This window comes from Nematolebias whitei, chromosome 23, assembly GCF_014905685.2.
Source record: "Nematolebias whitei isolate Nwh7 chromosome 23, NemWhi1, whole genome shotgun sequence".
Taxonomy (NCBI): domain Eukaryota; kingdom Metazoa; phylum Chordata; class Actinopteri; order Cyprinodontiformes; family Rivulidae; genus Nematolebias; species Nematolebias whitei.
In genome coordinates, this window is record NC_056520.1 from 19,399,657 (window position 1) to 19,412,038 (window position 12,382).

Here is a 12,382-nt window from a genome sequence, read left to right on the forward strand (position 1 = left end):
TATATTATTTTCAGTTAAATTACAAGGCTACTTGCATAAGGTTAATGAAAATTTTCAATCATTGTTGAGATTTTCATTTGTAATAATGGGGGCAAATCCTGACAGTGGGTTATACAACATTACTGCTGCCAACTATTGACAGATGCAGATACGTCTCCTCAGACTGTATACAGCTACTTTGATTACTGGCACGCAAGCACAAATAGCAAAAGCAAGCTGTAGCCTTTCCAACGCAGCCTAGAAATCGGTAAGAAAATCATCTGTCTGCCATAATAAATGTTTAAAAAATTAGTGTTTGCATAAATCACTATGACATTTTTAAATATAAATTGTTTTAACGGGATCTCTAATGAATTGGAACAATTCATATTATTGGATAAACAAGTACTTTAAATATGGAAAAACAACCAAAAATATTATTATTGTAGGTCGTTTAGTATTTATATTTTATTAAAAAATATTGACACACAAACATCACCATTTTACAGTATTTAGTTTGGGATTACAGGTGCAGCATTAGAATAGTTCCGTTCTTATCCGAGTGTCAGGAGTTTCTGTGTCAAGGTTAGAAATGCGTAATCTGCTTCAGTGCCTCTTTCCTGCAGGGTTCCGCAGGGCTCGATTCTTGGACACCTTCTGATTTCACTCCATTTGTTCCCTTTGGGGTCTATTCCTGAGGAAATGTAGTCTTTATTTTCACTGCTATGCTGATGATTGTCAGATTTATTTAACTTAAAATCCAACAGTTCTTGCTCCATTCACCCTCTGTTATAATATTTTGATGACATCAAGACATGGATGACTTCAATTTTTTTTAAGTGTTAATGATCAGAAAACTGAAGTTGTGTTTAGCCCTAGCTCTACTGCTGCCACAAATCATGTAAACATCGACTTTATTCAGCCATATCTTAAGCAGTCTGTTACAAATCTCGGGATGTTTTAGACTCTGACTTTAAGTTTAATAAACAAATTAACTCTGTTCTGTAGAAAAGCTTCTTCCAGTTAACGCAGATAGCTGAGCTCAAGTCAGTGTTGACCAGAGCTGACCTTGCAAAAAATCATCCATGCCTTCATTACTACCTGACTAGACTACAGTAATGCACTTAATGTTGGGGTCAGTCAGGTCTCCCTTTTATGTCTCCAGCTCATCCAAAATGCTGCAACTCGGCTCTTAACAGGAACTCGTAGGTTTGATTATATCTCACCAGTTTTGTCCTCCCTTCACTGGCTCCTGGTATGTATCAGAATTGATTTTAAAATTCTCCTATTGACCTTTAAGTGCATAAAATACCTTGCACCCTCATGTCTCTGAGCTACTTCAACTTTATGGTCCTTCTCGGGCGCCGAGATCATCTGATCACCTGATCAAAAACCAGGTTGAAGCTCAGAGGAGATCGGGCTTTTTCAGTCGTCGACCCTAAACTTTGGAACAATCTGCCCCCCAACATTAGACAGGCCACTTCACTTCCGGTTTTTAAACATCTTAAAAACACATCTGTTTTTGTCAACTTTTAACACAGTGTGATTTGATTTAGTATTTTATTGTTCTGTGTTATGTTTTTCTTTTGATGCTTCAAAGTAATTATCTGTCTTACTTTGTTTATCATTAAATTACTCCCATTGATTTTTATTGTTAAGCCCTTTGGTAACAGCTGCTGTTTTAAATGTGCTTTATAAATGAAGTTGACTTGACTTATTTACGTTGCAATGCATTCTGGGTCAATTATGTGGACAGTTTTCTTCTATAAAAGCTCCGTTCAGCTAGAATATTAATTTTGGACATTTTCTGATGTTCAGCCCTTTAATTTGAACTGGATTGCTTTGACAGAGAGGAGAATGACTCAGCTTTCGCATTAGCTCCAGAGCTAATATTTACGACATTAGCCCCAGACACACTTTATAGGATGTTAGCTCTGGCGCTAATAGCGTTAGGAAGTAGTTGGCGATGACTGTTTTAAAATAATAGCAATTAATTTTGTTTTCAAACTAGCCACCAGCTCATCAATCTGTTTAGAATTTGGCTTTTTTTAAACTTGAGATTATTAGAAAATATTACGATACGATATATACGATATATGATATAGTTATATAAATATGGTATTGTTTAATTGCAAATGATAAATTATCTCACTAAGTTGTAAACAGTTCAAGCTTACTTTAGAAAATCAGTATTCTTATTAAGAACCAAATAGTTTTTAACATATTTGATTTTGTTTTCTTAAGGCTAAACACACTACAGGACACTTCTCTGTGCGATAGTCCACCGACATCATTTTGAGACACAGTAAAGTTCATCAAGTGTGTCCCGGTGAGTGAAGATCCCTCAGTGTGCAAGCTCAGCAAAGCGCTCCATGGCCCATCCCATCTTAGCACCTCATGGCAAGTGTTGCATCACTGCAATAATACGTTGTGCCTCATTGAGCAGGCTTATTGGATCTTCCACAGAAGTGAGGTAAGTGGTGTGCTAAATTAAATGCAATTTATACTTTTTTGGGCCAAGGCCTGCACTGCTATTACATTAGGTGTGAGAGAATTACATAGGCAGAGACAATATTGCAGCTGTTCAACCATTACAAGGTGCTCGTGGCCTCAGTGGAACTACATTTCAATCACTCCGAAAGTCTCTTGTGGCTCGCAGTAAATGAGAACAAATGAGAAAATTGGAGTAACATCCACCAATTTTTGGACCACAGTACCCACAGACAATGCTAACTGTATTTTCCATTTACATTAGAGAATAAAGAGTATATATATATTTTTAAACTTACCAATGGACATATCTATGAGTGAAAGCAGCTTAATATTTCAACTCTGGCAAGATAGTACAACCAGAGGTCCATGTATATCTCTGTAAATGCAAGTTCACATCCTGCTTATCAGAAGTACTTCTTTTGGCATTTCCCTCTTCAGGGAGGCCACAGTGAGTCATTCTCCTCCATCTCACTCTGTCCTCTGCATCCTCTGTCCTCACTCCAACTTAATGTCCTCTCTAACTGCATCCAGATACATCCACTGTATTTTTCCTGGCAGCTGCATTTCTAACATTCCTCTACCAGTATACCCACTGTCCCTCCTCTGGAAATGTTCAAACTATCTCAAGTCTGGCCTCCTTAACTTCATATCCCAGTTGTTCAACCTGTGCTGTACCTCTGATGATCTCATTCCTAATCTTATCCATCCTTGTCACTCCTAAGGAGAACCTCAACATCTTCATTTATGCCACTTCCAGTTCTTTCCCCTGTCTTTTTGTCAGTGTCACTGTCTCCAGACCATACAACATAGCTGGTCTCACCACTGTCTTGTAAACTTTTCCTTTGACCTTTGCTGATACCGTTTTGTCACAAATCACTCCTGAAACTTTTCTCCATCCACTCCATCCTGCCTGGACTCTCTTTTTCACCTCTTTATCACACTCCCCATTTTCCAGGACAGTGGACCCCGAGTAGTTGGAGTCCTGCACCTTTGTGACCTATGCTCCTTGTAACCTCACTGTTCCACCAGCCTCCCTCTCATTCACACACATGTACTCTACTCTGTCTTACTACAGCTGACTTTCATTCCTCTTCTTTCAAGTGCAACCTCCACCTCTCCGAGTTCTCTTCCACCCATTTCCTGTTCTCACCACAGATCACAATGTCATCTGCAAACATCATAGTCCACGGGGATTCCTACCTGACCTCATCTGTTAGAAGGCACATCAGAACTACTTAAGTGACTTTATATGATCTAAACATGTCAAATAATCTCGAAATATATAAACTATTTTTATTAGAATAGTAGCTCACAATGTGCTGCTATTAAACCTTGTGTTTTCAAATTTGTGAACAACAAAAGGTCCTCAGAAATAGAAACAGTTGCTTTTAGTTAATTGTTGTTACATTAAGAATTAAGAATCAAACGAGTAATCTTAATTAGCCATAGTACAAAAATGCTATTGTTAACAGGTAAGAGATCTTTCTGTTGAATCAAACGTTAAACCTTGGCCACACCAGAATGGAAGGAATGAATTGTATTCTGTTTTTAAGAACAGCAGCAACAAACCCACTTGTGTATGCAGAGGAAATCCGGTCCCTAATGCATGGTAATCTGTTGTCAGTGTGTGAAGAGGAGCACTTGTGTGCCTGGAATCTCGATGGACAGTATTGTTGGTTTGTGTGAATTGTGCAAAAAAAAAAAAAAAAATCTTACCTTGGATTTATTCCATATTATTTATGAATCAATTCAGTGTCAGAGAATTATTATTCTGTGGAATCTTGATGCCTTTTTTTCTAATGTATTTACCAAAGCCATTGTTATCTTGTTTTCTTAAAATCGGACGACTTTGTTCTTGACAAACTCCCCTAGACACATAGGGGTTGCACCAATTACGTTTCAAACCAAGTACTTACATTTGAGCACTTGCCAATTCTGAGTACCACTATACTAGTACTAATAAATGTCTATACATTTAGAAGTACTTTAAAAATCTGTTTGAAAATCAAAGAAGCTTCTTCTTAGCTCTTCAAATAGAGTCAGGACAGCAAAAAATTGTCCCAAAAGTTCCTATTTGTGAGTGACGAGCTTTTCGGGACTCTCATACTTATATTCTCAGGTCCGTCCTCTGCTCAATGAGAAACTGTAGATGTTTCCTGCTGCTATTAGTAACTCTTTGAACTTGCTAATGTGTTGGTTCGGAGCTGTGTTTAAAGCGCTAGAATTTTTCCCACCTTTTGACAACTTTGCTAAGCATAGTTAGTGGTCCTCCGTACTTTTGACACCATTGTTCACTTCTGAAAACCTTCACACAGCTTCTTCTTTTTTAGGTGTTTATTGGTGGTTAGGACTATATTGTGCATTACAGAAACAAACTGGTAAGAAGTGAAGATCAGGACAGACAATAACAACAAAAATCTACCTCCACACTCATTCAACCCTTATTTAGACACGTAAATCCCATTGAGCCTCGAGGACTCATTTACAAGGGAGAGCACACAACTGACTCTACCCCTTCTCTACCACCACGTAACAGAGAGGTGAACATTATGCTAACATAAATTGGTACTGGGCAACTTTTATGAGGATGAATATGTACACATTATGATTGACCCTATCCCTAAATAAATTTTTAGCTTGATGCATCTAAAAACCTAAAGGTGAGTCACAATATTCTGGTTAAGAGAATAGATGTGTAAAAGCTAAACTGCCATGCAATGATAAAGCGTAGCACATGTAGTCTAAGGTAGCAACTTTATGGGACAGATGAAGAAACAAAATTGCAAAAAATACAGGCAATTTTTTACTTGGAATCAGACTGAACAACATATTTACATAAACTAGAGGTTATGAACATAGCCAATGTTCCCTCAGAAAGGGAAACAAGGTACAACACAAGTCAGTCCCTCAAAGCTCCAAAAGCTCGGTAAAGAAACGTGTTGAAAGAAATGTCTTCAGGTTGGTCTGGTGGGGGAACAATCCCAATACTCATGTTGTACCAAGTGTACCCACCGAAATGGAACTCCCTTCAAAATGTAGGCTAAAATTTTCTTAGTTTGCACTTGCCCCCCAAAATATACTGTAGCTCTAAATAATAATAAAAAAGTCACTATTGTTTCATGACAAGTTCCAGATGATCCTGCCACTATTTTGAAGGAAAAATTGTGTACAATTTAAGAAGTTCTTCTAACACTAAACCCTGCCACTTATGCAAAGACATTAATGTGATAAAATTTTGTGAAAATTTAGAAATTTATTCTTAAATGCTATTGACAAAATGTTACCATCATACCACACTACACAATCACCACACGCGCTGTTGTGCTTATTTTAAGAATTGGTATACTTTTATTACTTGGAGGTGTTTTAGGTCTCCCTGGCCTAGCGGCTGTGCTCTGGGTCTGCACTCCATGTGTTGCGAGTTCAGTTCCTGGCAGGGGATATCACTAACTAATGTGCAGCTGTTGTTTGGAGTATTGCTTTTGCACTATTAAATGTTTAGTGTATTATTAGTTGAGCCTATTTCTTAGTTCATATCTTAGATCTTATTACTGTTTTTCTTTTACAATTTATACTTTTGTTGTATGTAACTAGGACCCTGTATACACAATTTTGTTCCACCACGTGTACCACATGCGATGCGAATGACAAAGAACCTTGACCTTGACCTAACACTTGGTGGCATAGCAGCCCAGTTGGTAGAGTTGTTGCCTCTGAGTGAGAAGGTTGACAGATCGATCCTGGCTGGGGATCTTTCTGAGTGGAGTTTGCATGTTCTTTCCGTGCATGCGTGGGTTTTCTCCAGGTCTGACGGTTTCCTCCCACAGACCAAAAACATGCATGTTAGACTGATTGGCAACTCTAAATTGCCTATAGATGTGAGTGAGAGAGTGAATAGTGTTTGTCTCGTTTGTCTCTATGTGTCCCTGTGATGAAATGGAGACCTGTCCAGAGTGTCCCCCACCTCTCGCACAATTGCTGGATATGGGCACCAGTGAACCCCGTGACGCAAAAAGGAAGACACGGGTAAAGATGAATGGAAGAGTTTTAGATTTCTCAAAAACAAGTCTTTTGGCACAGCTCAGGTTGGTGTCATAACCATCTCCAAGATCACCAAGCCACCAATGCCAGCTAGATCTAGTTCTAGATCTGGTGAAATGTTGCCCACGTTACCAAACTTAATCAAAAGTCATTTTCATTGACGAAGCAGGAGTTGGTGAAGGATTTTCAAAAAAACATGTTTCAACCATCATCTATGTATTGGTACAGTTTATTATATGTGAGCGACCATAATGCTTTAGGCCACTTCTACAGCTCAGCATTCTGTGACCAATTTAAACAGTGGATTTTGTTTCTACTACAAAGAATGGTACTTCAAAAAGAACAAAGTTTTCACACCCGTTTACTTAAAATCCCATTGTTGTCTAAGGGAATTTTTGCACAGGCTTTCACAAATTTGGTGTATGTCTTGCAACGTATTGTTCCAAAAAGTCACGCCATTCATGACTTAGCCAATTGTTGAAATATATTTTTGCATGGGGTTTGTGAAGGCAATTGAAGACCAACTCACCGTTGACCACCACAGCTATGTCCACAAAGTCGATCTCTCCACGTGCCTCCACGCTGGCCTCGCAGCGATACACGCCCTCGTCTGCCTTGGTTACCTGGTTGATCTGCAGGTTATTGTTTGCCAAAACTTGGTACCTGCCTTCACCAGACAGATGAAAACAGAAAGTGGAGTACAAAGATAGAGAAGGACAAAAGAACAACAAAGACAAAGAGAGAGAAAAAGGTGCGATAAGAAAGTTTGAAAAACAGCCAGAGAAAATTGCCAACCCCTGTCCTCAGTAGTTAGACTGTCAATCTTCTCTTCAGCTCATTTACCTGATAAAGTCCGTACAGATAAACAGTCACAAAAGTACAGCTCCAGACTGTTGTGGCCACTGTAAGATTAGACGAGGCCTCTATCTTAGTTCTCTCCAGAAAACTTATTTATAACCAGGCATCTCAATTAGAGTGAAATGATTAAAAAGAGACGGAAAAAAATATATATATCTCCAAATGCTTTATCACTACGGTGTCTGTGAAGATTTGAATTTCAATTAAAAATGTGACAGATTCAAGGATTCAAGGGGTCAGTCTTCCTATTTAGCACTCAGACATCCATTTTTTTTTTGCTCCCTTGAAGGAAGATGTGGGAGCAGTTGTAAATCAGAGAGGAGGGGGAGATGAAATAATGAGTCTTATGCATTGCTCCTCACTACGTTACTACATCTAGAGGGAAAAGGACATTAGTGAAAGCGAGTGGGTGCTTTTCTTCCCTTTTCCTTCTTTTCTTTGCAAATTAAATAGGCCATTCTCCTGATATTTAACACTGTTCAGGATGAAAAGGGTGGGATTACCTGGGAGAGCTCTAAAAATGATATACATCTCCTGCTAAAAGGGAGAGGAGGACGACTGTAAAATCTTGCACGCAAAATTTGAAGTATGGCATAAAAACGTCCATTTGTTTTTTATTTTTCATGAGCGCGCTGGTGCGCTTTTCATCTCACAGTGCTCCGTCATCCATCCTCTCCATGGCTTGTTAACGTGGTCTCTGTCCAAATTAGATGCCTCCTCCAGGTCTGATGAGATTCTATTCATAGAATTTTATATCCTTGTCTTATTGTGAATCCAACACAAAGGAGAAGGGGGTAAAAAAAAAATAGCATTTCCCAGAGACCTGTGATTCTGGAACAATAGGGAGCTCTTTCAATGAGAAAAATCACATTGGGGAATATGAGCACTCCTCTTCTAAATATTCAAGTGCACTTGATGCATTTAGACTCAAAAAGTAATTCCTCTGAGAACATTTCTTCTTATGATTATTGTTTATCATCATAAATGACGGCAATAAAGAGCACCAATGTATGAAAAGTACTGTTGAACACAAAAGAAACATGTCATAGCCAAGTTTGAAAGGTACTTTAAAATATAAGCATACTGTTTTTTTGGGGGTTTTTTTTTTTCGGATTATAAGGTGCACTTAAAATCCTTTAATTTTCTCAAAACTCGACAGTGAGCCTTATAATCCAGTGCGCCTTATGTATTCTGGTTAAACTCAGACACTGAAGACGAAGAATTTGATAGATTTGTGGAAGAGGAATGAACTGAAAAAGTGAGTGCATTGTTTTGTATTTTATGTGTTACAACTGAACAATGTTGAGTTATTGTGAATGAGTTGAAGAAAGTTTGACTTATCTGTTTTGTACGGTGGCCCTAAGGTGTAAATGAACAACATTTGAAAAAATGGAATTACATTTGAGAAAACAGATTAACATTTGAAAAAACGGAATTACATTTGAGATAACAGATTAACATTGGAAAAAACGGAATTACATTAAGCCAAAGCAGAAGTTCCGAAGTGGAAGTGGCCCAAATCACGTCAGAAAATACAGAATTACATTTGAAAAAACGGTATTACATTTGAAAAACAGAATTACATTTGAAAAGAAAAAACAAAACAGAATGACATTTGAAAAAACTGAATTAAATTTGAAAAAACGGATTTACATTAAGCCAAAGTGGAAGTGGCCAAAGCGGAAGTGGCCCAAATCACATTAGGAAAAAACAGAATTACATTTGAAAAAAAAAACAAAAAAAAAACAGGAAAAAGTTAAGTCAGGTCTTCTGAATGTTCAAATGTGATTCCGTTTTTTCAAATGTGATTCCGTTTTTTCAAATTTAATTCTGTTTTTTCTAATGTGACTTGGGCCACTTCCGCTTCGGCCACTTCCACTTTGGCTTAATGTAATTCCATTTTTTTAAATGTTGTTGTGATTTTGTCGTTTATGTTGTGTTTTTTCAAATGCAATTCTGTTTTTTCAAATGTTTTTCATTTACACCTTAGAGCCACTGTAGTTTTGTTTCGCTTAATGCACCTTATAATCCAGAGCGCCTTATGTATGAAAACAGACCTGTTCATTGATATGGCGCCTTATAAACCGGTGTGCCTTTTATTCCAGAAAATACAGTGCATTTCTTAGCAAGTTATGGTAATTATTAGTGATTTAACATTGCAAATAAATCATTTTACTTTAAAGCTGAGCTAACTTTATACTTTGTTTAATTTTACTTTATTTAGTGCAGACTTCTCATGATAGTTGGATAATTTTGAAGTCCAAAAAAATTTGTTAAACTTTTTCTGTAATCCCCCCAAAAAATGGGTCAGGTCCTCTGGATCGTTTCTTTGTGTTGAAACGTTTTGTCCTTCGTTTAAAGGACTTAATCAGACTGATAAGCAGCACACTCACATAGTGGACCAACCAGTTTTATGTTGATAAGTTGGTTTCCGGAGTCCGCCCTTTCCCCTGTCGACTCTTCTGAGGCAGCCATGGCCAAAGTGGTTCAAAACACCTAAGTTCATGCCCAGTAATCCATGTAAAAACCCAGGCTGCCTCAGACGAGTTGACGGGGGATAGGGCGGACTCCTGAAACCAACATAGCACCATCAAACTGGTTGGTCCACTATGAGTGTGCTACTTATTGGACCGAGTTTGTTGTGGCTCCCCTGAGTGATGAAGTCCTTTGGATGAAAGACAAACCGTTTCGACAATTCCTGCAACTAAGAAAAAATGTTGGCCCTTGGTTTGAAGAAAGTTTTACATTTTGGCCACTTTTGTAACTGAGTTTGACACGCCTGCAACAATATGCAATTAAATAGTACACGTTTTGGTTCAATATATGCATAGAAAATTAATTGCAACCTTCATTTGCACAAGGCGGTAAATTAATAAATTACTCAATATTGACAATTGGTGCTCATGACTTACTGTGGTGCTCCTCTGTTATTTCTCTGTCCTGGTAGTACCACACCACCACTGGCACTGGCGAACTGATAACGTCACACACCACCTCGGCTGTCTCTCCGTGGCGAAACTCCTGCGGTGACTGAACGTCCCGGAATGTCAGCCTCTCTGTGAAATCAAACAAGATGGAGTATTAACTGGTTTTTGTCTCTCTGCCCTTTCACAATTTAATGGAAACCTGAACAACTAAAGGAGGGAATAGAAGAACTTGCTGTGCTGCTAATATGCTGGTAACTAGAAGGTGTTTTGAGGCAGAACATACGGTCGGAGAAGTGTACTTTAAATATAACTGCTTGCAAAAAAGTGCATCTAAACTGCATCCCTTAGAACAGATGCTCTAATTTCAGTATTTGGTTTCAATAAAAGTGACCATTTTCAGGCTATTTTAAAATAGCAAGACAGCAACTCTAATAGATAGGGATGAAACACAGAAAAATAAAAATACTATTGATAGTTTCGTAGCAGATGAATGCATGTTTACCATCCCAAGGCCAATACAAAGTATTGGATTGTAACATATCTTGATCTTGCATTTTGTTGGATGCTTCAAAAACATGCCACTACACAGACTTTATCCAAGGCACTTCCATTATTTAATTTTTTTTTTTTTTTTAAGTTAAATCATGTTATCTGGACCAGTTTCTTTAAGTGAGAAATGTTTCGTCCCCCATCAGGAGGATTTCGTCAGTCTGCGGCCTGCGAACCAGATCTGTCCCATAGGTAGCCTTCATTGCTGTGTTTCAAGTCAACCTCCTGGTGGAATCTCCAAAGTAGGCTTTTAACACGTGCAAACACCCACTGAACATTAGACGTCGAATGGCTGTGCAGATCATGTCTATACTGAGTCCGTCGGTCAAAGACCAATAGATGTCTAAACATGACCTCACTTGTACGTCAATATAGAGTGCAACGTTTGAACGTCAGATCAGGTGCGGGTGTGCCTTAAGTGGATATAATCATAATTTATAATCATCAAATTTATCATCATTAAAGAGTAACTGTGCACAGTTACTCTAATGATTATACATTTGCACGGCTTCGTTCATATACCAACTGTTGCTATTTACTGTGTTCATTTCTCTCGGAGCTATTTGTTCTGTTAATCCAATAAAGAGGATAAAGGAACAAGTTGAGTGATGATTTTTTTTGCAAACCTTAGTCCAACTAGTGGGTGGAGGACCAGTTTCCTGTTGCACAATGGATGGTCAAATTAACTGTTTCTCTTGCTTTGTTTGCTGATCAGAAAATGGGGGAGCGATAGGGCAGCCGACGCCAAACCTGAGAGTCCCAGGATTGATCCCCAGTCATTGCAACATCCACCTGGGAGTGGATAGGTTCGCCGCCGTATGGGAACATACAATGATGACAAGACACAGCACTTAATATTATATTCTGAAGTGACTAAAATAAGTTCAAATTTGATGTAGAAAACACATCTATATTGACGTTGAAAAAAGACGTCGTCTGGCGTCACAATAAGGGACCAAAATAAGACGAGCAAAAACGACTTAAAAAAGACGTCGTTTAGATATCTCCTTGCGCAGTGGGCAGTGCCCACCTGTCCAAAACAATCAATCATCATATACAACAGTCAATTGTTTTAGACCAGATGGCTGACAGCCTGAGGACAAAATAAGGTTTGTAAGCTCAATCATCCAGGTAGAAAACAGCAAAAAAAAGGTTAAATCATGTCATCTGAACCAGTTTCTATAAGTGAGAAATGTTTCGTCTCCCATCTGGAAGACGTTGTACATAATGATTGTTTTGGACGGATGGGTCCTGTTTGCATGTGTTAAGAGCCTGCTTCTGAGATTCCAACAGGAGTTTGGCTTAAAACACAGTAATGAAATCTACCTATGGGACAGATCTGGTTGGCAGGCCACAGACGGATGAAGTTCTCTGGATGGGAGACGAAACGTTTCTCACTTAAAGAAACTGGCCCAGATGACACAATTTAATTTTGTTGTTATCTACCTGGATGCTTGAGCTTACAACTTAAAAAAAAAAGAAAAAAATAATAATATGTATATATATATATATATATATATATATATATATATATA

The 12,382-nt window shown here is 38.2% G+C and overlaps 1 protein-coding gene across 1 annotated transcript in view; it reads right to left on the minus strand.

Moving 5' to 3' along the window:
* Positions 1–12,382, minus strand: part of LOC119428660 (neural cell adhesion molecule 2) — a gene marked incomplete in the record, with an annotated part of 694,153 nt that overhangs the window by 196,594 nt on the left and 485,177 nt on the right. Inside the window, 2 exon segments of the mRNA XM_037696330.1 lie at positions 7,043–7,180; positions 10,284–10,427. Of these exon segments, the coding sequence (XP_037552258.1) occupies positions 7,043–7,180; positions 10,284–10,427 (282 nt within the window).